We start from the raw sequence: 24,409 nt of genomic DNA, 5'->3' as shown, positions 1-24,409 counted from the left end.
ATAATATTTCTAACCGATTTCTTCTCTGGGTCGAATATGGTGGGTGTTCTATGGATCCTTTCGATGTCTATATTGCCCTCTTGTTGTAGGACTTCAGGGCAATTTTGCTGAATAATTTCTTTTAGTACGGAGTCCAGGTTTCTATTAATTTCTGGGTTTTCTGGAAGACCAATTATTCTCAAATTGTCTCTTCTAGACCGGTTTTCTTGGTCTGTCACTCTCTCATTGAGATATTTCATATTTCCTTCTATTTTTTCAGTCTTTTGACTTTGTTTTATTTGTTCTTGTTGTCTTGAGAGATCATTGGTTTCTAATTGCTCGACTCTAGCCTTTAGGGACTGGTTATCGGCTATAATTTTTTGGTTTTCGGCTATAATCTTTTGGTATTCCTTTTCAATCTTGTCATTTCTGGTGTTCAATTTGCTTATCAGTTCATTTGATTTCTGAGCCTCACTTTCCAATTGCAAGATTCTACCTTTTAAACTGTTATTTTCTTGCCAGATCTCTTCCATTTTCCTCAGAATCTCAGTTTTGAACTCTTCCATAGCTTGTGAGGAGTTTTCCTTATTTGAGGAGGGTCCGGATGCTTGTTTGTTCTCCTCCTCTGTTTGCTCGGTTGTCTGGATTTTCTCTGTGTAAAAGCTGTCGAGTGTTAAAGACTTCTTCTTTTTGTTATTATTCTTTCTCTTCTGAACCTCCTGATGCTGATGCTGAGTAGCCATCATTAGCCCAGCAGCTTCTCAGCTTTATCCTCGGGCTCAGTGTCTGTTCCCAATCTATTGGCTCCTGAGGTCTGAATTCTGGTTTTTTCCAAGGTCAAGCCCCCTGGTGGGCCCTCTTGCTTGATCCTCTGCTGGAGGTTTCTTTACAAGTCTCAGGGCGCTGCTTCCACAGTCGTATACCCGTCTGCACTGGTTCCCCACTTAGGCTTAGTTCTGCCTCCACCCACGCCTCTACCAAGCCGGCACTCTGCGCGCCCAGCGTCCTGCTCCGGCGCGCGCTCAGATTTCGCGTGCTTTTTTTGACTTAATGGGGTCCTAAGTCTTGCTGCTGTCAGGAACAGGTCCCGGAGCTGCTGATGACTCGATGGGTGCCCCAAACTTGCTCTATTTCTTTTTAGCTGGGTTCGGAGCTATAGGTGAGTGTGGAGGGGGTGGGGGTGGGGCGGTTGCTCAGCTTGCGATTGAGTGAGTGAGAGCCCTTTATAGCTTGGAAATGTCTCGATTCCACGTACCTTCCACGCTGTGCCCTGTTGTGGGGTTCCTCCGTTCGTCTGGACTTGTTTTTATGTCCCCTTGAGGAGTTTTGTATGTTTCGGTCAGGAGAGGTTAAGAGCTGCTTCTTACTCTGCCGCCATCTTAACCCGGAAGCCTCTAAAATATATATTTTTAAAACTCATGCTACTTGTTAGTGATCACTGCTTTCCCTTCTAAATTCTTACAAATAAATAATCCATTTAGTAAGACATTGTAGTGATTTAAATAGTTGAAAGGATATTATTCAAGGTTGGGTTGTGAAAATTTAAAAAAAATGATGATACTCTTTCTTCCTATATTATCTCCCTTAGTGACTTCATTGATAGTTTTCTCCCTCCATTGATTTTTACCCACATGCTCTCCATCATGTTTCCATCAATAGAATCTTCTCACATCAATATATCATCTTCAAAATATGATGCTATATTATAGCCCCTTTCCCTATTTTGTTTTCTTTAGGTAGTATATGCCCATTTTTACTAAATTTATTTTTAAAATGAATTTTATTAATATCTTTTTTATTTCACAATAATTTCTATTGAAAGAAAGATAGATTGAGGTGGTGATCAGCCTACAGCCTGTTATAGACAGAACAGAGTACTTTACTGGACTACCATCAGTCTAGGTCAAGTAATTATCCTATTTCAGTTGGCAGAGCCAGGCTAGGCAAGAACCAATCAAATCTGGGCAGTTTTTGAGATAAAAAGTCAACTTTTACCTCATTGACAAGTCTTGGCTTGTGAGACAGTCCGAAGCCAGTTGGGAGTAGGTTGCTAGAACTGTAAACAGCCATTTTTTCCAACTGTAAATAGAACATTGGTGAAATCTGCCCAGTAACAAGACCTGCCAATCACTTGGCTGAGGAACCTCTAAGGCTTGGAAAAATTTAAAGGGTCAGTACTAAAAAAAATTTTTTTTGTCAACTTGAAAATACATACAAAGATACAAAATAATACCAACAATGGAAATTCTACCAGTATTATACCAATACCTAGTCCTGTGTTACAATATGTTTCTGGTATAAGTACCAGAAAACTTATATTTTTTACTGAACTTATATGGCAGTATGAAACTAATGACACTGACATTTGCTAGGATGATGTCGAATGTGCCAGTTATACTGTTTTTAGACTGCACAATGTACCAGGCCTATTGCATGATTGGAAATGCCCTGCTTCAATTGACAGCTAATGGCAGTTTAGCCCAGAAGGAAAATGAACTTAAGGCTCTTATTATGACTAAAAGATCCTGTAGCAAATCCAACAAAGTTTAAAGCAACAAAAAGGGGAAACTGAGGCAAAACAAAATAACTTGGCAGAGAAAAATAATAGTGAATTCCAAACAAAACAGTGATTGAACAAGGGAATAAGGAAGTAGACAATGTTGCTGCATCCCTATTACCACTACAGGAGGTTACTTATTTGCAGCCAATGCAGGGATTGTCCATATTAGAACTCAGAAGCCATTTACAGATGGAGATCTCAAATCCCTAAAAGAGAGAATGCCTAAATACTTAGAGGAACCTCACATGGCCATAAGAGAGTTCAAGTGGACTGTAAAGTTGTATGATCCAAATTTTGAAAACGTGGACATTTTGCTGGGTGAATTATTCACAAAGAGGGGAAAAGCCCAGTTTATTGAGGAAACAATTAGAAACCCAGACTTAACGTCATGGCCCTCAAACACAACACAATTTGAATTGAATTCAATTGAAAATTTTATATTTTTAGGGCAAGCCAGACAATCGTTGAGAGAAGCAATGAAGATTGTTATGGATGAATTTGGGAAAGGTGTTAGATTAATGGGGATTTGGAAGGGATGTTGTCAGGGACTTACTAGGTAGGTAATATGAGTTGCAGGTAGGATGTAATAGTGAGATGCAGGATATAATATGAGGCTGAAGTCAGGGAGTATAACACTGAAGTAACAAAGATCTCCAGGGAGAGGATGAATTAATCTAAACAGGCAAAGAGCAGCAGGGCTTATAAACTAGGACTTAGACTAAAGATAAACTGGGGAAATAGATTGATTGAAATTAACTATAGACTTTAGTTAATTTCACAGGAAGGGACTTGTTTTGAAGTTACACCTTCCTTCAAGATGGATACCCCGGCTTCCCTTCAAGCCCAGAGTATGTTGATCCTATTCCTCTTCTTCCCTTTCTTACTTATTAACTGACAAAGTAACTAAAAAGTCTGTTTTAAACACAAAAGGGGTTTATTGTCTTCTCAGGTTAAATTGTAAGGTGAAAGGAATTAAAGGAAGCCCTAATAGTTGCTTAAAGAAACCTCAGGTGGGGGAAGGGAAGCAGAGATGATGTTTGAGCAAGGTCCTGCCTTAACTCAGCTCTCAAAGTGATGATGGCTACCAAACCTCTATAGATAAAGTACTGCAAGAGTATAGCTAAACCCTCACAGATTTGAAACTACTCTCTGATTTAATCTCCTTATTCACTCCTAACAGACATTTAGGTAAGGGAAGGAAGGTAGGGAAATGAGGTAGAGTATGGAGATACAAAGGGTTTATCTAAATTAACGAATCTCAAATAAATACTCCAAAGCTAGGCTAGGTTTCAATCTTCAGCAAGAGAAGAAGCAGCTCAGCTGGCCCTGGTTCTCTCTCCACCAGGTCCCAGATCCAACTGAAACTTTCTTCCAAGATTCTAAACTCATAACTGACATCAGAACTCAGCCAAAGCCTGCAAAACTCTCTGTCCCCCTCTCTCTGTACTACAAGATTCATCCAAAAAGACCAGATACATGGTCGAAGTTGGAGAATATAAGAAAGGAAGCCGGGGAAAATCCAGCTACATTCCTTGATAGACTTGTTGAAGCTGGAGAGCATCTGCTCAGGATGGAATCACTTTATAGAGCAAAATCTAGCACACATTAGGTATCAGTTTGTTAAAAATAGTTGTGCCCCTGTGAGGAATTATTTTAGGTTGCAGTGTCAAACGTGGGAAAAGATGGGTTTAGAGGAGCTCCGTAGGACTGCATCTTATATCTTTGACGCAGATAGGGATAAGAAATCTGAGGATAAGAGTGAATTGGTAGAGGAGCTTTGGAGCCAACTTAAAGAGGCTAATAGAAAGTTGAAAGAGAAAGAAATTAATGAGGTAAAAACCATGGCTGCACAGAGAGCATACAAACTGAGGCAAGAATATACCACTAGGCAACAGAGATCCAATCCTCCAAGACGTTTTTTATGTAACAAACCAGGACATTTTCTTAAAGAATGTTGTGTTAGGTCCCAAATGCCTACTCATAATAACAATAGGTATTCAAATGGTGGGTGGAGACAGAACAGATATGGGAATCAAAATACTTATCAAAGATATCCCCAAGTTCAAAGGCAAGAGCAGATGCAATGTTGTAGCCATGTGTGTGGGCAGTCATCTCAACAAGCCCCAGATTTATATACAATGCAAGAGTTTGTCAGGACAGCTGAAAAACCTAGATACTCACAAATGACAAGAGCTAGTTATAACAAATCAGAGTTTAAAGGTGCAACAGTATTATGAAGGTTTATCCAAGAAAGCATAGAAGCAGGAACCAAAAGACAAAATGAAATAGATGGAGAAACTGATAGAAACATAGATATACAAAATGATATTAATGATAATACTGCAGATTGTATAGAAGAAAAGGCTATAGTAATAATCGTAGACACAATAACAATACCAAAAACAGAGAAAGAACAAAGAGAGAGTAGTGAGCATGGGAACAATGAATCCAAAGATATAAGTGACACTTTGAGCAATAATATGGAACAAGCTGAAGGAAGCTGTGGGGAGAATACTAAGTCATAGGAAAGCAAATCAAATTACTGAGACTGTAATGAAGTGAATACAAATGAAGATATTAGCTGGGACACTTAGGGGGTAGATATTAACTTCCCAGATGCAAATGTGTTAGCTCTGATCTAGGTTTGTGCTATCTGTTTGAAGTTCAATCAGGCTGTATTTAAAACGGTTTAGGTGGGAGATCTTTGACATATACCGCTTTTGAAAGTTTACAGATAGATTACATCAATTACCCAAAGCTGGAAAATACAAATATTGCTTAGTGCTGGTAGATAGACTTACATGTTGGCCTGAAGCTTTTCCATCAGCTAAAATACTGCAAGATTTGTAGTGAAGATATTGCTGAAGGAAATAATTCCTAGGTTTGGAGTCCCTGTTAACATAGACTTGGATTATGGAACTTACTTCATGCAGGAAATACTAGGAAAAGTTTATGGAAATCTGAGAATAATAGCTAGTTTCCATACACCATACCACCCACAGAGCTCTGGAAAAGTTGAGAGGTTGATTAGAGAGATAAAATCAGTGGTGGGAAAACTTTGTTCAGACTCATTTGAAGTGGCCAGAAATCCTTCTTCATGCACTGTTTTACATCTGTACAAGACCTAGTGCAGATCTACATATTTTTGCTTTTGAAATGCTGTGTGGCCATGTACTCTTGCAAGCAAAACCAGTAAACCAGCTTATGTCTCTATGTTGGGAGGAGACATACAGATAGCTTCTTATATAACAGCTTTGCAGGATAGATTGAGAGAGCTTCATAATATGGGCTATTACAACAATCTGGGCCATTGGATTATTCGCTTCATAATGTAAAACTAGAAGACTCAGTATACTAAAGAACTTTGCTAAAACATCAGCAACATGAGAAAGTTGGTCTGGACCTTTTAGGGTTATCTTAACAACAGCTTCAGTGGTTAAAATCTTAGAAAAAGACCCTTGGATTCATTGTTCCCATGTAAAAATCGCTCACAGTAAAAATAGTGAAGGACAAACAGAGACAGATAAATTTAGGAGATTTAGGAGATAGAAAAGGAGAAGAAGAATTAGAAAACAGCTATATAGAGGAGAGTTGAGAGAGAAAGATTCGTCAGTCAGAAAGTTCATAAGGAGGGGACAAACCAGAGGAAGAGAATTTTTAAGCAGCCCAGAAGAAAAGATCTGAGCAGTAGGAAGGAGAAAAGGCAGAGACAGCTAACCTGAGGCTAACAGGATAGTGAAGACTATAAAGATTATACAGAGAAGAGGATCAGATGAGAAATGGACTCCAGAATTTGAGATAAATGCATCAGTAAACACAAACACATTTTCACATGTAGTTTCATGCAACATAACATATATTCAAGATAGAAGAGAACCATCAGGCAACACATGAAGAGATCTGAAGTCTTGAGTAAGTATTCTACATCCAATGAGCACATATAGGTCACATGTTCCACTAACTGTATAAGATCTGTATTTGAAAAATATCCATATAGGTAAATGGATATTCTGGAAAAGAGTTGATATAGTAGTGAAATAGTTAGACATATTAGATCCATAAGATCTTACCTAAATAGAAGGTCTGTTTGAGATATTCTATTTGGGTAACATCAGGAAACATACAGGGATCACAGCAGAGGTTAGTGTAGGAACATATGGTAAATAAATTACATATTACACACACATACACATAAATAGCTCTGCAAGTTATGTACATACTTGTAACATAGTTAGAAATAGCATAATTATAATGTACATGTGTATATGTGTATAGATGAGTTGTATAATATGTAAATGTATGTGACATGTAAAAACTACATCTGCTAAAGAAACTGCAACCTTAAGTAGGGGCAGCTGGGCTAGCTCAGTGGATTGAGAGCCAGGCCTAGAGACGAAAGGTCCTAGGTTCAAATCCGGGCTCAGACACTTCCCAGCTGGGTGACCCTGAGCGACAATGTGACCCACTACCTACTGGTTGTGGCCCTATGCTCCTAGAATGGAGTCCCAGGATAAAAAAAAAAAAAAAAAAAAAAAGTTGCTGAAATGCAGTTTTACAAGTTTGTACATATGCACATATGTAAAATACAGATACGTAAATATATGTAGCTATATGTATATATATCATGTAAATAGGATATATATAGTTCAAATGATAAGGAAACCTTAGATTTATAAGATAGGATACTTAGTTCACAATTCAAAGTAGAAAAGTTGGTTAAATGTATTAGCAATAGTAGAATTTAGAATAGTTTGTTTTGAATTGTTCAGATTAGAGTTTTAAAATGCATTTTGCATAAGTAATTTTTTAAGTCTATCTAAAAAGAAGTGTTTTTTGTATTAGTTTAGCATTATAAGGTTTTGATAGCAAACTTGTTTTGAAGAGTTTATTGAGAGTTTTAACTTTTGAATTTTATTGCATTTTGTATTCTTAGTAGGTTATATTCACATTTTCTAGTTTGTTTTGTGTTGTGTTTGAACTTTGTAAATCCCTTTCCTTTCCCTTCCTTTCCTTTGTTCAAGTCCCTAGAAAAGAGAAGTTAAAATAGGTATAGCTCAGTAAGAATAGATGTTTGTTATTTTGGGGTTAGAATGTAGAATAAGAATGCAACAAGGAATCAAGGTAAGTTTATTGGTGCTCAGATAATAAAACTAATTTTTGTTAAAATCTGAACAAAGGAGGGAATGAAAGAAAGATAGAGAACAAAGGAAAATCTTTTGCAAAGGTTTGTGCTTGACTTTGCAAAGCTGGGTTGGCTCATGCACAGAACTAAACAGGAGAGATTCCACAGGAGAGATTGTGAGGAAAGGATATAAGTTGGGGGGAGTGTTCCTGTCTCTTCCAGAGTTGGGAGAGAGCACTTCCTGCCGTTGGTTACCTCACTTTCTGTGGGAAGCCATGTGCCCTGATCCTGTGATTCTTCCATCAACCATCCTGTCTCTGAGAGAGAGATCCTATCCCCTCAGATTTCTTCTGTTCCCATCAACCTAGTTCCTGTGTTCCAGTAGCCTAAGAGATTTCATCTTTGTTGAGAAGAAGCCAACCAGAGCCCAGAGACATGTCTACCCGGAAGTGTGGTCATGGCTATATTTGGCTGGGCCCACTAGGGCGACTTCACCATTTACCTTACCCTATCTATTCCTGCTGAACTATAAACTTGTCCACCATCAATATTTGGAGGGCCAGTAGGTCAGGAAGTACAGATAGGGTTTGGGGGTCTAGACAGACAGAGTAGGAAAGGGAGCATCGAGACCAGAAGAGGGGCTCGTGAGAGCTCTTCAGATGGGAGGGAGAAGAATTAGAGAAACTAGAATTTAGGAAATCCTATCCCTGGCCCTCCTTCCTTTCCCTGTGTTGAGATATTTAATAAATCAAAATACTATTTTACAAGATCAACAGCAGTCAGATCGCATTTAACTGTTATTTGGGTGGTGAGGCCTATCAGACCGGCCTACAGCCTGTTATAGACAGATCAGAGTACTTTCCTGGACTACCATCTTTCTAGGTCAAGTAATTATCCTATTTCACTATGTATGTCTTATGGTCCCCTTTTCTAACAAAGGAAAATAGTTAAGCAGAACCAACCAGTACAGTGATTGTCTTTCTGTATCTGACACATTCTACAGGCCACAGTCATTCAACCTCTGGGTTTTAATATTAGTCAATGAATTTATTCTGAGTTCAGTTTCCCTTTGTTGTTGTTTTTGCTTATGTTATTTTAGTCATTTTACACATTATGTAACTGCTTCTTTTTGCTTCTGCTTTTTTTCTCGAATTTCTCCAAATTGCTTACAATTTGTAATTTCTTGGAGCATACTTTTCTATCATATTCATATGCAATAGTTTGTTCAACTGTTCATTTTTAATTGGTGCTCACCTTGTTTCCAGTTTTTTGCTTCCAATAAAAGGCTGCTTCTTTGAATAATTGTCATATATGAACCTTTTATATGCCCATTTATGAGATCACTAGATCAAAAGACATGAACAATTTAGTAACTTTTCTTGTATAGATCCCAGGCTTTTTTGGAGAGTGCTCGGCCCAATTTAAAGATCCATGAAGCAACTATATCTATTAGTGTTCTTGACTTTCTGTGGTTCTTCCAGCTATTTCCATCATTTATGGTCATTGCCAATTTGATGGAAGTTAAATGAAGCCTTAGATCTGTTTTAATTTTTACATTAATAATTATTAATAATTTGGATCATTCTTCTGTATGTTTGATTGATAATTTAATTTCTTCTTTTGGAAACTGTACATATTCTTTTATTAACTACTGTTAGGGAGTAGATCTTGGTTTTATATGTTTAGTGCCAGTTCCCTATAAATTTCAGATATCATATGTCTCTTGGAGATATATGATGCAAAGAATTCTTACTAGGCAGTTTGTCTTATTTTATCTTTATTAATAGTTTGTATTTTTTCTTTTTTTAAGTCATTATCATATCTTTATTAGATGAAACAAGTGACCCAATATTCAGATAAAAAGCAAAATGATATGCATCTTAGTATATCAAATAATAGGTTGCATTCCACAAACATGTATACACACCTACCTACCTACATGCAGATTTTTTTTCAGAATTCCAGTGGAAAAATTTTTATTGATAAGCCCCAAAAGTACACTTTATCCTAGAGGAATCCAAGGCCTCAGAAGGGGATTGGGTCAGTCCCAAAAGGAGAAAACATAGAAAAGTCTCTTTTATAAGTCAGCAGTTGGATGACTTTTCTGACAAATATCCATTCTCCCCAAGAGTTAAAGTTCTGTTTGAGGGATATCACTGAATCATCCTATCCTCTATGGCAAGGTTTCTAAATCCTTTTGTTTAATAGACCCCTTAGTCTAATCCTAAGCCTGGAAACCCTTTCTCAAAATGTTTAATGCACAAAATAAAACTACATAGGACTGTAAAGAAAATGAAATATATTAAAATGTATCATTATTAAAAATAAAAGGTTATAGATACCAAATTAAGTGCCATGTTCTCAAGGGAAATAGTCAATGTTCCAAATAAAGGCCAAGTTAATTGAAGAACTACCACCATTCATCATTCTGGACAAAACTTCTACACTCTAGACCAGTGATGGGCAAACTTTTTAAAGAGGGGGCCAAAGGAAAGGAAATGCTCATCTGTCAGTCTGTTTCTAAGGCAACTCTTTCGAAGTTTCATTGTATTGTATCCTACTCATTGTATTCGTCAGATTAGGAATGATGTCCTGAGGCTGGATAGAACATTTCAGGGGTCCACATCTGGCCCGTGGGACGTAGTTTGCCCATCACTGCTTGAGACAAACTTCTAAAGATTTAATGCCTGATAAAATCAGGGGAGGCATTTGTTTCCCTTACTGAAGGTGGTTATCAGTGCTCATGAGGTTGAAGCAGTTGGAATTTGGATCAGTTTGAATCAATGGCCAATTCAACATAGATTCAATTCATGGAAAAAATCATTTTTGTCACTTGTTTTCAGTTACCTGTAATTGAGTCTCTTAGGCAATTAGTATTGTCTTCATCACCTCTTTGTTGGTCTTAGGCCTGAAGACTTGGGCAAATAAACTTGGTTAGACATAGTTATACATGGGACAACTAAAGAGATCAGGAATAGTTGCCTTGAAAACAAGGAGAGAAGAAAGACCCTAAGGGGCCTTGAAAAGCAATAGCTAATATACTATACAAAAGCAATCTATCTGTAACAATGTAAAATGATATGTGTCCACTTTCATAATCAAAGTAAATACTTTGTATAGGGTTACTTTATGTGAAAGTTAGCCTCAATGTGTGATATTGAGAGGACTTTGAAGGCATTTGGACCAGTTACTTCTTCAGGTATCAGGGGGGACTCCCCTTCCTATTTTTGGACTTTTTACAGATCCCCACTTCCCACTGAATTATGTCTAACATATCCACTTCCCATCAATGTATACCTGAGGTGAAACTTTGAGCACTCAACGTAGTCTCCCAGGGCTTAGAATAATTCTAAATGACACATTCCTCCCTGTGATCTTTTGGGAGATGTGTCTCCCCAATGGATCATGTTATAAATAAAAAGGGGTCCAAAGGAGATGTATAGACATACAATGATGTTGATGTATCTATTTGTACTCTCCTCAGCTGCAGATGATGGAGGAACACCAACTCCAATCACCCTTGACTGCTGCTATAATTTATCCTTTTCTCTCTAACAGTTGTCCAGGAAGGACCCTCAAGAGCCTAGATAGATGGGTAACCTTTCCAGGTCCAACCTGGGGTTGGATAGATTAGTATTGGGCTATTGATTTGCCTTGGATAACATTTAGTTTCTGACTGCATTTGACTCCCTTCCCAAGGCCCGTGATATAAAGACCACTCAGGAAGGTACTTGTTGATAAAGAGTACTCTTTATCTGTACTCAGAGAAAGGATAACAAGGTCAAGGATTAGGGATTAGAGACCCTATTGATCTTTTTTTTTTTAACCCTTAACTTCTGTGTATTGGCTCACAGGTGGAAGAGTGGTAAGGGTGGGCAATAGGGGTCAAGTGACTTGCCCAGGGTCACACAGCTGGGAAGTGTCTGAGGCCGGATTTGAACCTAGGACCTCCTGTCTCTAGGCCTGACTCTCAATGCACTGAGCTACCCAGCTGCCCCTCCTATTGATCTTTTATCTATAAACTAGTTGACAATCAGGACTGGAGGCTATTGATCAGGTGGAAGCTAGATATTTGCTCACTCCCACTACCTCTGGCCAGACTTGGCCACAGCCAAGCCAGAGAATAGGGAAGCTATTGATGCAACTGTATTGATGATCTTATTCTCTCAACTTTCTCACTACCAATGTTGGTAATGCACTAGCTCTCATAGTCATCAGGAAATATTCAGATTTATTCCTGCCCTCTTCTTCATAGAGCTCCCTGCCACTCTTCACCACCCACTCAGAGATTTCCCAGTCCAGAGACTCCTGACCAGAGACCTCCAGAGACTTCCCTCAAAGTGGCTGTCAGGAGTATTTATACCATGGGGCCAACCAACGTTTGTCCCTGGCTCATGGCACCTGGGAACATTCTGAGTCTCTCCAACTGCCATCCCTGTCAGTCAAGGTGGCATCCATCACTTCCCAGATTATGAATATAACAATCATAACAAACATAAATAAATTTACAATTACAATAAAATAAAGGGTATATACATCAATATAAGGGGAGGATGGTAACAATTTTTACAATGTAAGGAAATCAAATACTTGGCACTTCTTTTACAAAAAAAAATTCAGGGGGCAGTCCCCTTCTTTCACAACAAAATATGTATATACATAAAACAAATACATTTAAACAAAACACATGAATTTAACAAAACAAATGAATTTTAGCAAGACAAATGAATTTTGAACCAGACAAATGAATTAAAAACCCTCCCAAAGTTCAAAATTTTTTTGCACATCCAGTTGCTCTCTTAGGCTCCTGGATCAGCATGCGTTCTTCATGTGGTCTTCACTGCCATCTCCATTTGGACTGCAGGAGGTAGCAAATCTCTTTTCCTAAAATAACTTAAACTCTCCATGTGCACATTCCCCCCTGAGGAGGATAGAAAGAAATATTGAAATCACAGAGGGATATATATGACTGAGGCAAGAGGCATATGAATCACTGCCAATCAAATTCATCAGAAAAATTACCACAAAAAGACCAAATATATAGTGAATGAAAAATTCTAAATATCCAATTCTAAATTTTATATGAAAAAAATTCTAAATAAGAAAAAAAAATCTCAATAGGTCTTTGAATAACACCCAATTAAAGTAATCCATATCCAACATCATACACTTACCCACTTAGCAACCAGGACCACAGTCAACCAAGTGGTAAGAAAATTAGGAAAAAGGGACTAGATTTTTATTTATTAGTCTAATATGATGTTGTTTTGTCTTTTCTTCTTTTGTCCTTTTGTCATTTCTTCTCAAGGATAGAATATGGATTCAGAAGAGCCAGTTGTTAGGTACTTGATATAAATTTTACAAGGAGTATGGTTTGAGGAGTCCTACATCTTAACATATGTTAAGCGTTGCAACCTCAATTCTCACACTAGGTTCAAGTCCTTTTTATTGGCATAGAAGTCTCAACGATTAGTTTCTCTATTTGACTTGTGTGCTCGTTTGGCATCATTCAGGTTAAGTAGGTGCTGCTTTCACATTGTGTAGCTATCTGTGCTTCTTTGGCACTGTATAGATGAAATCTGTGCTCCTTTGTTGATCCCATTTCTTCGAATCAGATATATGTGCAAAGTCTCAGATAAGTTAAATACCACTGGCAGTTTCAGTAGTCTAAGGCTTTTGGGCAGGCATTTACAGTTAGAACAAATGGATATACTAAACCTGCACTAATCTAATAACCAAAAACTTTTTCAATTTAGATAACATGTGCTTCAAGTAAAAAAACTGCACATGCAATTTAAAAAAATGTGCTAAAATTTCAAAATATATATTGTAATGTAAAGAGCTTGCTGCAATGCAGGGGGAAGAGTGTGTGTATAAGGCCAGCCCAAGGGGCCCTTAGGCAGATGTAGAAGTTGGTATATGATCCTGGACTTATGCTGAATGTGAGGCAGATGAACTCTCTCACTAGCCAAGCCAAGACTCTTTTAAGATCAGGATTCTCTGTCTGGGAGTTGGTAACAGTGCCAGGCACTTCCTGAAACTAACTGTTTAATAAAAGTTTGCCAACTGGAGCTAATAATCTGATCTGACTTCTGGTGTTACTTGGCCCTTGATAAAGGTAAAGGCAATGACTTCAAAGATCTTAAGCTTGAGGTTAAATGGGTTTATTTTTTAACTAAATTGAATCAGGTAAAAGGGAGTTGGAAGGTGGGTGAGGTAAGCTAAGATATTGAATAAGTAGTATCACTAAACTACTTTAGGAAATACTGAATGGTCTTCTTAGGTGCAGCAGTATAAGAATGCCTTGAGGGCAATCTCAACTCTGATACTCATGGTTGCTGAACCAGGGCTGCCAAGCCCTGGGTCAGATGGTGATGTCTTGATTGTAGAATTTGTCTCTTGTTTATAATAAGGGTTATTGGGTATGCCAAAATTACTATTGAATTTGGTTAGCAATGGTAGTTGCTCCTACCTATCTAAAGAATCTACCTAAAACCACCCTGACCACCCAGGGGCCCACTTTCCACCCTTTCCTCCCTAACCCTGGAGTTCAGAGCCAGAAGAAGTCAGGAGTCTGGGGACCCTTTTTTATACCCTTGCTTCAACTGTCACCCTGGCACCCAGCCTGGGTCCTCTGCCAGGTTCTGTGTTCTATATTGGCAACTGCCAGCTAGCAACCTATGAAAATATGGTTGCAGGATTTTATCCATAACAATATCTCCTATAATCAGTGACAATGAGAGAAAAAAATATATGTATATGTATGTTGTAATTCCTGTCACTTAAGGTGGGGTAGAATATAATGGTTCTTACCAAAGAATTTAGATGCATTTCCTCTTAGCTTAGCCATGATCCACAGTGTGAGTGCAAATGAGGTAAAGCAATGGATGAATAAAAGTAATGATACATTTAAGAAAATACAAAATACAGATACATGTTTCTTTGAAGGTAATTGATCAAATCTTACAAATACACAAAATACAAGTCTTCCAAATTATCAATACAATGCAAGTTGTTATGGTCTTCCTTAAAGGCACATGTCAAGTACTGGATGGCACAAATAAAGATAACAGGGCAGACAGGCACTGTATTGTAAAATTCTGCTTTTTCTTCTTTGCTATTTGGAGGAGACAAAACTGAAAAGGGTCAATAGCAATAAAAACAACAAAAGCAATAGAGTTTTAAGGGGCACCACCTTCTAACCTACGTGGAGGGGCAGTAGCACCCTGAGTCGTTCATGAACAAGATCCACTCAGAAGATACTGCTGTGAGGTCATTTGTTTTGAGTTATCAGTCCTGAAATTGCAATTCCTATAGTTATTGTTCCAATAGTTATTGTTTCTGAAATTAGTATTGTTTCTATAGTTATTATTATTGTTATTCCTGAAATTGTTGTAGTTGTTATTATTAATCCTAATTGCCTGGAACAGATTCCCACAATTCATCATTAAGTGGCCCTTCTTGTTACAGAAGTGGCAGGTCAGAGATTGATAATTTGACTCTCGGGGAGGGGCAAGTGGTATTGGTATAGTGTCATCATGCCCTCTTTCCTATTTTTCTAGTTTATTACATAATGATTTCAGTTCTTTTTATATAGATCATTAGTTTGTACCTTTGTCTCTTTATGTCCTTTAGTGACATACACAGCTATTCTTAATTCATCCAGATCCATTTCTGGCCACTTGGGACAATGCATCTTAAAGTAATCCTGGACCACTCTGCTAGAATTGTTTACAAATTGTCACCTTATTTGTCTTATGCCTTGCTCTGTTGATAAATCTAAGTCCAAATATCAACCTCCCAATTCAATAAGCCTGTCCATAAACTGAGAGGAAGTTTCGACATCATTTTGCACTAGGCGATCAAATTTGTTCCAGTTGTCTGGACGTTCTGCACATTCTTTCATTGTTTTTAATATTGCAGCCCTTGCATTATTTAACTGCAAATATTTCTAAGGATCATTGTAATTCCAGTGAGGATCTTTGCATGGCCAGTGTACTACATTTTGTCCTCGGGCCTTATTTACATGAGAGATGATTTTGTTTCTTTCTCTCTCTGTTAGGAAGATCTGGAGTAATTTTTCCACATCCTTATAGGAAGGATTGTATTGGAAAAATATGTCTTCCATCCTTTTCACTACAGTTATGGGTTCGTCGCTATAATTTGGAATGTCTTTTTTAAATTCTTTGATATCTTGAGGAGTGAATGGAGTATGGTGTGTTAAATTTATTACATACCCAGATTGGTCTAATGTAGGCACTTCCCTTAAGGGGAAAAGGCCATCATAGGAATCAGAATCATAAATCAGAATCATAGCGTTGTTTTTGTTATTTTCTGAGTCTTTTGTGTGCTTACCAAGGCACTTTTGGTAGGAACCGGTATGGTCTGGACTGGTGTTAGTTGTGGACTAGGAGAAGGGACAGGAGTGTCAGGAGAAGGAGGAGGGGAGGGAGGGTTGGCCAGGAGATGCACAAGATGAGAGAGGAGTTTCGTTACATCTGTCTCCTTTTCTATTTCAGGAGAAATAGGAGAAATAGGACTTTCCTCTCTGAGTATTTTGGGAACAGCCTCGCAAAATTCTGAATAACATATTTGCATTGGATACTCCTTTTCCAGTGCATCGTGCATAGAGTATTTGAAATTGTCTAATTGGATTTGTACTGCTGCTTGGATCTGGGCCTGCAGTTTCCTATTTGTAGCCTTCTGCATGTTATTAGAAATTTAAAAATGAAAATTTGCCAGCAGCATCAAAAGGAGGAGGCATTCGGAAACCATAAAGGGTTTCCAATTTGGCAAAAGCCAAAAAGTTTTCCTGTATAGAAAAGATCATATTGAGCGACTTCTACACACTGAGTGCTCAGTGCTGGCCTCTAGTGGCCAAGATGCAGTACCACAGGGGGAAGAGAATTAGGGGTGGGACTAGGGGTGAGACTAAGGGTGGGACTAGTGCTGGGGGGGGGAATGAGAAGTGGGGGGACAAGGCACTGCCAGGTTCTGGGAATCAAGATGGAGGAAGGGGCTGGGACCAAAGCACACCAAAGCACTCCAGGTTTCCTTCCTACAAAGGTAATTAGGTTTTCAGGCTCTTTGGCTTTTCTTTTATTTTTTCCAGTAGGTAGTTAGAGTTAGGGGCAGGCAGGGAGTTTTAGAATTAGGCTGGGATGGGTGGTAGTCAGAGAGAAACCGGGGGTTTTCCCAGACCCCTGTTGAGTGTTTATGTAAGACCTCCTGCTTGGTTTTAGCTTGGCAAGGGTGAGGAGGGTTAGTGTTAAGATTCCTGGGCTGAGTGAGGGGGATTTAGGTAGGGAAAAGGGTCTCCTCTGGTAGGCACTCCTTCAAGGTCCAGTTGGAGAGACCGAAAAGGCGCCAAAACTCTCACTTTTATACTTTCTCCAACACCTCCCACAAAGGAAGTGGGAAGTGTCAGGGGAAGTTGTAGCAGGGAGTTGTCTCCCAGGGCTTAGAATAATTTTAAACAACACATTACCTTTAGTACCTTTCCTTCAGTCTTTGACCTCCTTGAGATATAGACCTAGTAGCAATATTTCTGGGTTGAAGGATTTGTACAATTTAGTGACTTTTCTATTTTAATGCCAAGCTATTTTGTAGAATGATTCTAGATAATTTTCTCATTGTATTTTTATTGACTTTCTTTGGTTAGAATTTATAGAATGGTATCAAAATATAATAAAAACAAAGGAACATCTTCTCTTACTCTTGATCTTATTGGGAAAACTGTTTCTCTATTGCAAATGTTAGTTGTTTGTTTTAGATCCTTTTGATCACATTAGAGAAAAAGCCTTTATTTTTATGCATTTGTATGTGTGTATACTATAAATGCATACTTTATTTTGCCAAAGATTTTTCTACAACTAAAATAATGTGATTTTATTATTGTTGTCATTAATATTACTAATCACATTACAGGTTTCCCAATATTAAAATATTCTTGCATTCTTGGAATAAATGCAAACTGGTCACAGTGAAATATTTTTTAATGTTCTTCTTTAATATCTTTGCCAACATTTCATTTTACATATTTACATCAATAACCAACGGGAGGTTTATAATTTTCTCTTGCCACGATAGGATTAATAATGGCATAAGGCAGTGATTCCCAAAGTGGGCGCTACTGCCCCCCGGTAGGTGCTGCGGCAATCCAGGGGAGTAGTGATGGCCACAGGTGCATTTATGTTTCCTATTAATTGCTATTAAAATTAATTTCCAGGGGGCTAAGTAATATTTTTTCTGGAAAGGGGGCGGTAGGCCAAAGAAGTTTGGGAACCACTTGCATAAGGGCATAAGAGATCTTTGTATTTTTATCTTACTCTAGTTTGAGTATCAGGATCATATTTCTCATAGAATGAATTTGATAAAGTTCCTTCTTTATATTTGGGAATATTTTGTGTAGCATTTGGATTAATTATTGTTTTTTAAATGAAAGATCCATCTGGACCAAAGGCTTTTTTTTTTATTTCTTTTCTTTTTTCCTCCTTTTCACTTTTATGGTTTGCTTATACATTTCACTTTTCTGAAATCTGGTTGTTTAAATGATCTAGCACTTATTCAGTTAATCTGGGTATCTTATATTTTTACAAATATTAATGTTTCACTTGAGTTATCACATTTGTTTGTGTATAATAATAACATATTATAGTTATGATACTTTTCTTTATTTCCTTAATGGTTGTTATAATTTATTTCTCATTTTTGTTTGTGGTAATTTGGTTTTCTCTCCTTTTTTAAGAGATTTGAAGTTAGCTGTGTAATGCCAAAAAGAAAACTCTTTCTCTTTGTCTAACAAAAATTTTTATTCAAAGAAAAAACACCAGAGTTCCACTGGAGTGCAACTGACTACCTGACTCAACCCCAAATCTAGTCAGATTCCAAGGCCCCCTTGTGCTGGATTGGGCCTTATATTGACCAATCCCATGTCTGGAAGTTGGGGGGGGGGGAGAAGCATGGTCCCTCCCTAGCACAGGATTGGTCCATTCAAAACCAATCCCATGCCAGGAAGTAGGGGGGGGGGGGGAGGGACCCCTGGGGCATGCTGGGGAATGCAGTTCCCCAAACCCACACAATATTTTTAAAACTCACAGCTTGTCTCTTTTATATGCCTTTTTTTTAAACCAGCATTTATTTTTACTTATTGCAAGGTTATTTTTGTATTCATTTTTGTTATACCTTCTTTTATTTTCAAGATTTCTTTTTTGCTTGTTTGTTAAACCTATTGCAGCCCACAGAATTCCCTTGCCCTTATCCTCCTTCCTACAGATAAAAGTCCTCTTTCCTAACAAATGTGTATAAACAAGTAAAACATGTCCACACCCTGACTGTGCCTGAAAAATGCATGCTTCATTCTGCATCTCTAGTCCTTCACCTCTTAGTCAAGAGATAAGAATTCTTCATCATTAGTTTTCTAAAGTTTGATTGGCATAAATTGTAATTAATGATTTGAAACCCTTTTTACTTGATTATTGATAACTTGAAGAGAAATAGATAAATTGACTTTAAAATAATACATATAAGATATATACTGAGTAAATTGAAGTAAATCTCAAAAGGAATGCACTAGCAGTGAGCAAAGATTGAGAAAAGCTTTTTGCAGAAGGTTGGGTTGGAGCTGAAGCTTGAAGGAATCTAGGGAAACCAGGAGGCAGAGGCAGTCAGAGAAAGGGCATTCCAGGCATAGAGGTCAGCCAGCATAAAGGCATTCAGGAGATGGAGTGTCATGTGTAAGGAATAACAAGAGACCAAGACTGGATTATACAGTATGTAGAGGGGAATAAAGTTCAAAAAGACTGAAAAGTTAGGAAGGGGCCAAATTTTGAAGGACTTTAAGAGTCAAACATAGTATTTTTTTATTTTTATTTTTTTAAACCCTTAACTTCTGTGTATTGGCTCCTAGGTGGAAGAGTGGTAAGGGGGGGTAATGGGGGTCAAGTGACTTGCCTAGAGTCACACAGCTGGGAAGTGTCTGAGGCCGGATTTGAACCTAGGACCTCCCATCTCTAGGCCTGACTCTCAATCCACTGAGCTACCCAGCTGCCCCCTCAAACATAGTATTTTGATGCTAAAGCAATTGCGGGGGGGCCACAGAAGTTTAAGGAGGTGGATTACAGGTCCAATATGTACTGTAGGAAGGTTTCGTAGCTGAGTGAAGAATGGATTGTAGCAGGGAGAAATTTGATTCACAGAGACCAACTAGAAGGCTATTCTAATAATCCAACATGAGATGATGAAGGCCTCCACCAGGGTAGAGCCTATGTCAGAGGAGACAAAAGGGACATATGGAAGATGTTGCCAAGGTAAAATCAAGACTTGGCTACAGATTACATATGGAGGGTGACATAGGGAATTGAGAATGACCCTAAGGATACGAGTTTATGTAAGTGGAAGTATGGAAGTATGGTAGCAATAAGAAAGTTGGAAAGAGAAGGTTTTTAGGGAAAGATAATGAGTTCAGTTTTGGAAGCATAAAAGAATTGCCTTAGTGCAATGATGACCAAATTGAGATTGGGTAACCAATGCATAGTGCCCTTATTCTACACAGTTTAACTATTTTCTCCAGTTTTGTTCAGCAGCAGGTGAAAAGAGTGAAGGCAATAGGTGGTGGAAATAATCCAAGGATGACTCTTGGCAAGATAAGATCAGTAATGGCATAAGGGGATAAGAGACCTAAGTGTAGAGAATTGTAGAGTTGGACTGGTTCAATAAGGGGTCAAGAATAGAGAGAACAGAAATACAAAGCATTTCTGCAGCAATGGGAGCACACTGTCCCTTTTACCACTATGACCCTGAGGGAAAGTAACTGCAAATTTAAAGTGATTATAAACATTCACCTCACAAGTTAGCTTTTTGGATTCAGCAAGGCTGCTGGATGAATTGCTGTCTTGTACTAGGACAAGGCAGAGTATCTCTGGGTTAACTCACTCCTGGTCAGGGATGAATAAATTGCTCATCAGAGCCTCACTGGAGTTTCTCTAGACTCAGTCGTTTGCAAAATCTGGCAGGTACTCCACTCCCGGACATGTGGCAGCCATCTCTCCTGACCTTCTGAAGCCCCAGAAATTGCAGCCTAGAGTGATTTCCTTCAACTAAAGGAGCAAGAAAGAAAAAACTGAGGAGGGGAGAGAGAGAACAAGAATCATATAACCATGGAAAAAATTAAAAAATTTAAATTTAAAATTAAAAACAGCTTTAAAAACATTTTTGTGGACTGGGATACTTGAATGTTTTTTTATTTACATCATTATTTTATATTTTATATATTTTTCTTTATATCTTTATTTTAAATACAAATTTCAACACAAGTTTTCCAAATTTATATGATTCATATTGTCTCCTACCCTTTTTCCCTCTCCCCTCCCAGAATTGACAAGTAATTCAGTCTGGGTTGTACATGTATTATCACTCAAAACATAAGGACTAGGATATTTGAAAACAAAGTTATGAAGGGAAAACAAAGAAAGATGCTAGTGTTATAATTAAAATTATGAGACTGATAGTAGCTTAATAATTTCATTAAATCAAAGTAGCAGTAGTAGTAAAGAGAAGGAAAGATAGGAAAGAGGTGGAGAGATACTTAGCTTTCTAATCTATTGACTTCCATGATGGGCCTGTGGCTAAACTCAGACAAGGGATCCTTCAACCTCCACGCTCCAGCCAAAAGACCCTGACAGGCTCCATATCTGACCTTATAAACCCTTTTCTCCACCCACTAACTCTCACACATCACTTCTCAGGAACCCACTATGGTTTCTTAATTTGCCTGGGCCGCCCAGAGGGGCAGTGCCTGTGGAATCAATTTCCCATCTAGTTGGTTCCTTGATTCTTTAACTTCCTTTCTCTGAGGGTTTATCTATACTCATATAACCTCTGGGTCACTGAGAGATGACATTAAAAAGGCAACATAAAGGAGAGAGAAATTTGCTTCCAACACAAGGAAAGAGCACTGGTAAATTATAGATTCATGGATCTAATGTTGGATGGGACTTTAAAGGCTATCTTATCTAATTCCCCCAATTTATTTTTTAAATGATTTTCAAAGTTTTAGTTTAACCTTTAAAGTCCCATAGCCCTTATTTTTGGTACCATTTATTTTTTAAAATATTGTCTACTACCCTTCTTCTCTCTCCCCTCCCAGAATTGACAAGCAATTCAATCTGGGTTGTACATGTATTATCACTCAAAACATAAGGACTAGGATATTTGAAAACAAAGGTACGAAGGGAAAACGAAGAAAGATGCTAGTGTTATAATTAAAATAAAAATATAATATAATATGTGAGGTAATAATTATATACTATATAGGATTTGTAGTGAATATGTAATAAATTATAATAAATATGCTAATCCAAGACAAATTCTCATTATAGCTATGTCCCAAAAAATAAAAAAGAAAGAAAAAACTCAAAGACACTAAAAACGGAATACCGTATTCATAATTCAAATGTCTCAGAGGCCTCTCTCCACACAAAGGCTTACAGCTTACCTTCCTTACTTGAACCTGCTGGGAGGAAAGAGTTGAGTTGCTCCTATAGCAGCCTTTTGTATGCAAAACCAGTTCTAGCCCTGCCTCCAATCAAAAAAGTCTTGTAGTAAGTGCCCCAGAAGCAATCCTAGAACTCCTCATGCTCCAAAGTGGAGAGGGGCCATTTCATTTTGCATCATCAACCACTACCAGAAGCAGGTATGTTCCCAGGACTCATTGGCCATGCCTGTTACAAAAGAACAAGGGCCTAGATTTTGATGACAGCTTGCCACTAGAAATCTTTATTTTTTTCATATTTCCTCTTGTCCTTTGCCTCTCTCCTTAGTTAATTCCCTTAATGATTTTTTTTCTTTGTTTCTATATCATGGTAGGTACACTCTTCAATTCTTACCTTTCCCCATTAACATGCTCTTTCCAGACTGTAAAATTGTATTTGAGAGCTGTTAAATTTTGTATGTACATTTTGTAGCTGTATTTAATCTCCTTACCTAATCACCATACAGTATGCCCTCAACAGTTTTCACTTTAATGTTTGCCATTTTGCTACTGTGTTTGGAAATAAAGATTTAATGCATATCCCTCTTAATGTCCTGTCTGTCAGTAGAACGTAAGCTTCTTGAGGGAGGGGACAATTTTGTTTTTGCATTCATATTGTATGGGATGAAATCCTGCATTATTCCCCAAAATACATTAATTAGTATAATCATAGACTGGCAGCTTCGTATAGAAAATTAGTGAAAGTTACATGCAGTTCAAAAGGGAGATACCAATCTCTCCTTATGAAGAGTAGAGAAATCCCCCTCCCCGAGCAGCTTCATATATATATATATGTGTGTGTGTGTGTGTGTGCTTATATTTATTTATTATTATTTATATATATATAATATATTATTTATATAGCTTCATATATATATATTTATATACACATAAATATACATCTTTAATATACTTTTTTCTAGTGTGGCTAAAAGATACCCTTCCTTTCTTTTTCTTGCCATGGGAAGAAGTTTGGGTGACCCACTTCTCATGAGAGATATCTTGAAACTTACAAATTATAATCTTGACTACGTGTCCTAAATGTTTCAGCCTGAAAGACCTTGGACATGTCCAAATTTTGACTCAACTCAGAAATTGCAAACTTGAGAAATGCTCCCATAGGCTTGGAAGCACTGGGAAAACTTAAGGAGGATAGAAACATAACATACAAAAGCATTATGTCACACTTAGATGGTGGGAAAGAGGAGGAGGTGGTATTGTGTTAGATTCCTATAAATTTTGAATTCATTTGAGCACCTTTGGATACTGCTTCTGAGAGATCTCTCTGGACAGTGTCCCCCTCCTCTCTGTCTCTCTATCTTTCTCTCTGCTCCCCTCTTACCCCCCCTCTTCCTAAATAAAGCCACATGACCTCTGCCAGCATCTTACTGAGTCTCCGGTCTGCTTATTAGAGTGATTTCTGGGAGTACAAGCCTCCCCCAAAATTCCACTCCACACATTCGCCAAGGAATTTTTTAAGGGGTTCTAACTCTTTAAAAGAAATTATTTGCTATCTTTTTGGTTTGGGTTTGTTTTTTTTTTAACATTCCAGACATTTCCCAATATATTCCTCCCTTCTCCCAGGCAATCATCCCTTATAACAAAGAAAGAAAAAAACAACAGTAGAGCAAAATCAATCAATATATCAAAAATCCAACATTACATTTAGTGCTCTATACCCATAGTCCCCTTCCTTGGCAAAAGGGAAGGAAGTACAATCTCATAATTTTTCTTTAGGGCCAAGTTTAGGCACTACAGTTTTGATAGTTTTGTGATTGTTCTTCCCACTTGCATTGTCATAGTCATTGTGTTTGTTTTTCTGATTAAGTAATCAGCCTTAGTATCAGTTCAAATAAGTCTTCCCAGGCTTCTTCTTTGTATTCAACATATATGTCATATCCTACAGGAGAGTAATATTTTGTTGCATTTGAATTTTTTAAGCTGCTCCCTAATGAATAGGAATAGTTTTGTTTCCAGTTCTTTGCTACCACTACTAAATATTCTATTGCACATGGGACCTTTCATTTTTTTATCATTAGCCTATTTGGATTAGCTTCGTTTTTATTTTATTTATTTATTTGTTTGTTTGTTTGTTTGTTTGTTTGTTTAAGACCCTTACCTTCCCTCTTGGAGTCAATATTGGCTCCTAGGTGGAAGAGTGGTAAGGGCTAGGCAATGGGGGTCAAGTGACTTGCCCAGGGTCACACAGCTGGGAAGT

At 37.8% G+C, this 24,409-nt stretch overlaps 2 protein-coding genes across 2 annotated transcripts in view; both read left to right on the top strand.

Annotated features, from left to right (window-relative positions):
• LOC123236593 (zinc finger protein 624-like) overlaps positions 1 to 20,736 on the top strand; it is a 49,416-nt gene extending 28,680 nt beyond the window's left edge. Inside the window, exon 6 of the mRNA XM_044662984.1 lies at positions 20,675 to 20,736. Coding sequence (XP_044518919.1) covers positions 20,675 to 20,721 — 47 coding nt within the window. The 3' untranslated portion in view covers positions 20,722 to 20,736. The remainder of the gene's footprint in view (positions 1 to 20,674) is intronic.
• The window catches only part of LOC123237342 (zinc finger protein 208-like), a 219,607-nt gene that overhangs the window by 57,116 nt on the left and 138,082 nt on the right, over positions 1 to 24,409 (top strand). The gene's annotated exons all lie outside the window — the stretch shown is intronic.

The sequence above is a fragment of the Gracilinanus agilis genome, chromosome 2, assembly GCF_016433145.1.
Source record: "Gracilinanus agilis isolate LMUSP501 chromosome 2, AgileGrace, whole genome shotgun sequence".
Classification (NCBI taxonomy): Eukaryota; Metazoa; Chordata; class Mammalia; order Didelphimorphia; family Didelphidae; genus Gracilinanus; species Gracilinanus agilis.
The sequence above is the reverse complement of the archived record's forward strand: the minus strand, read 5'-3'. Positions and strand labels throughout refer to the sequence as shown.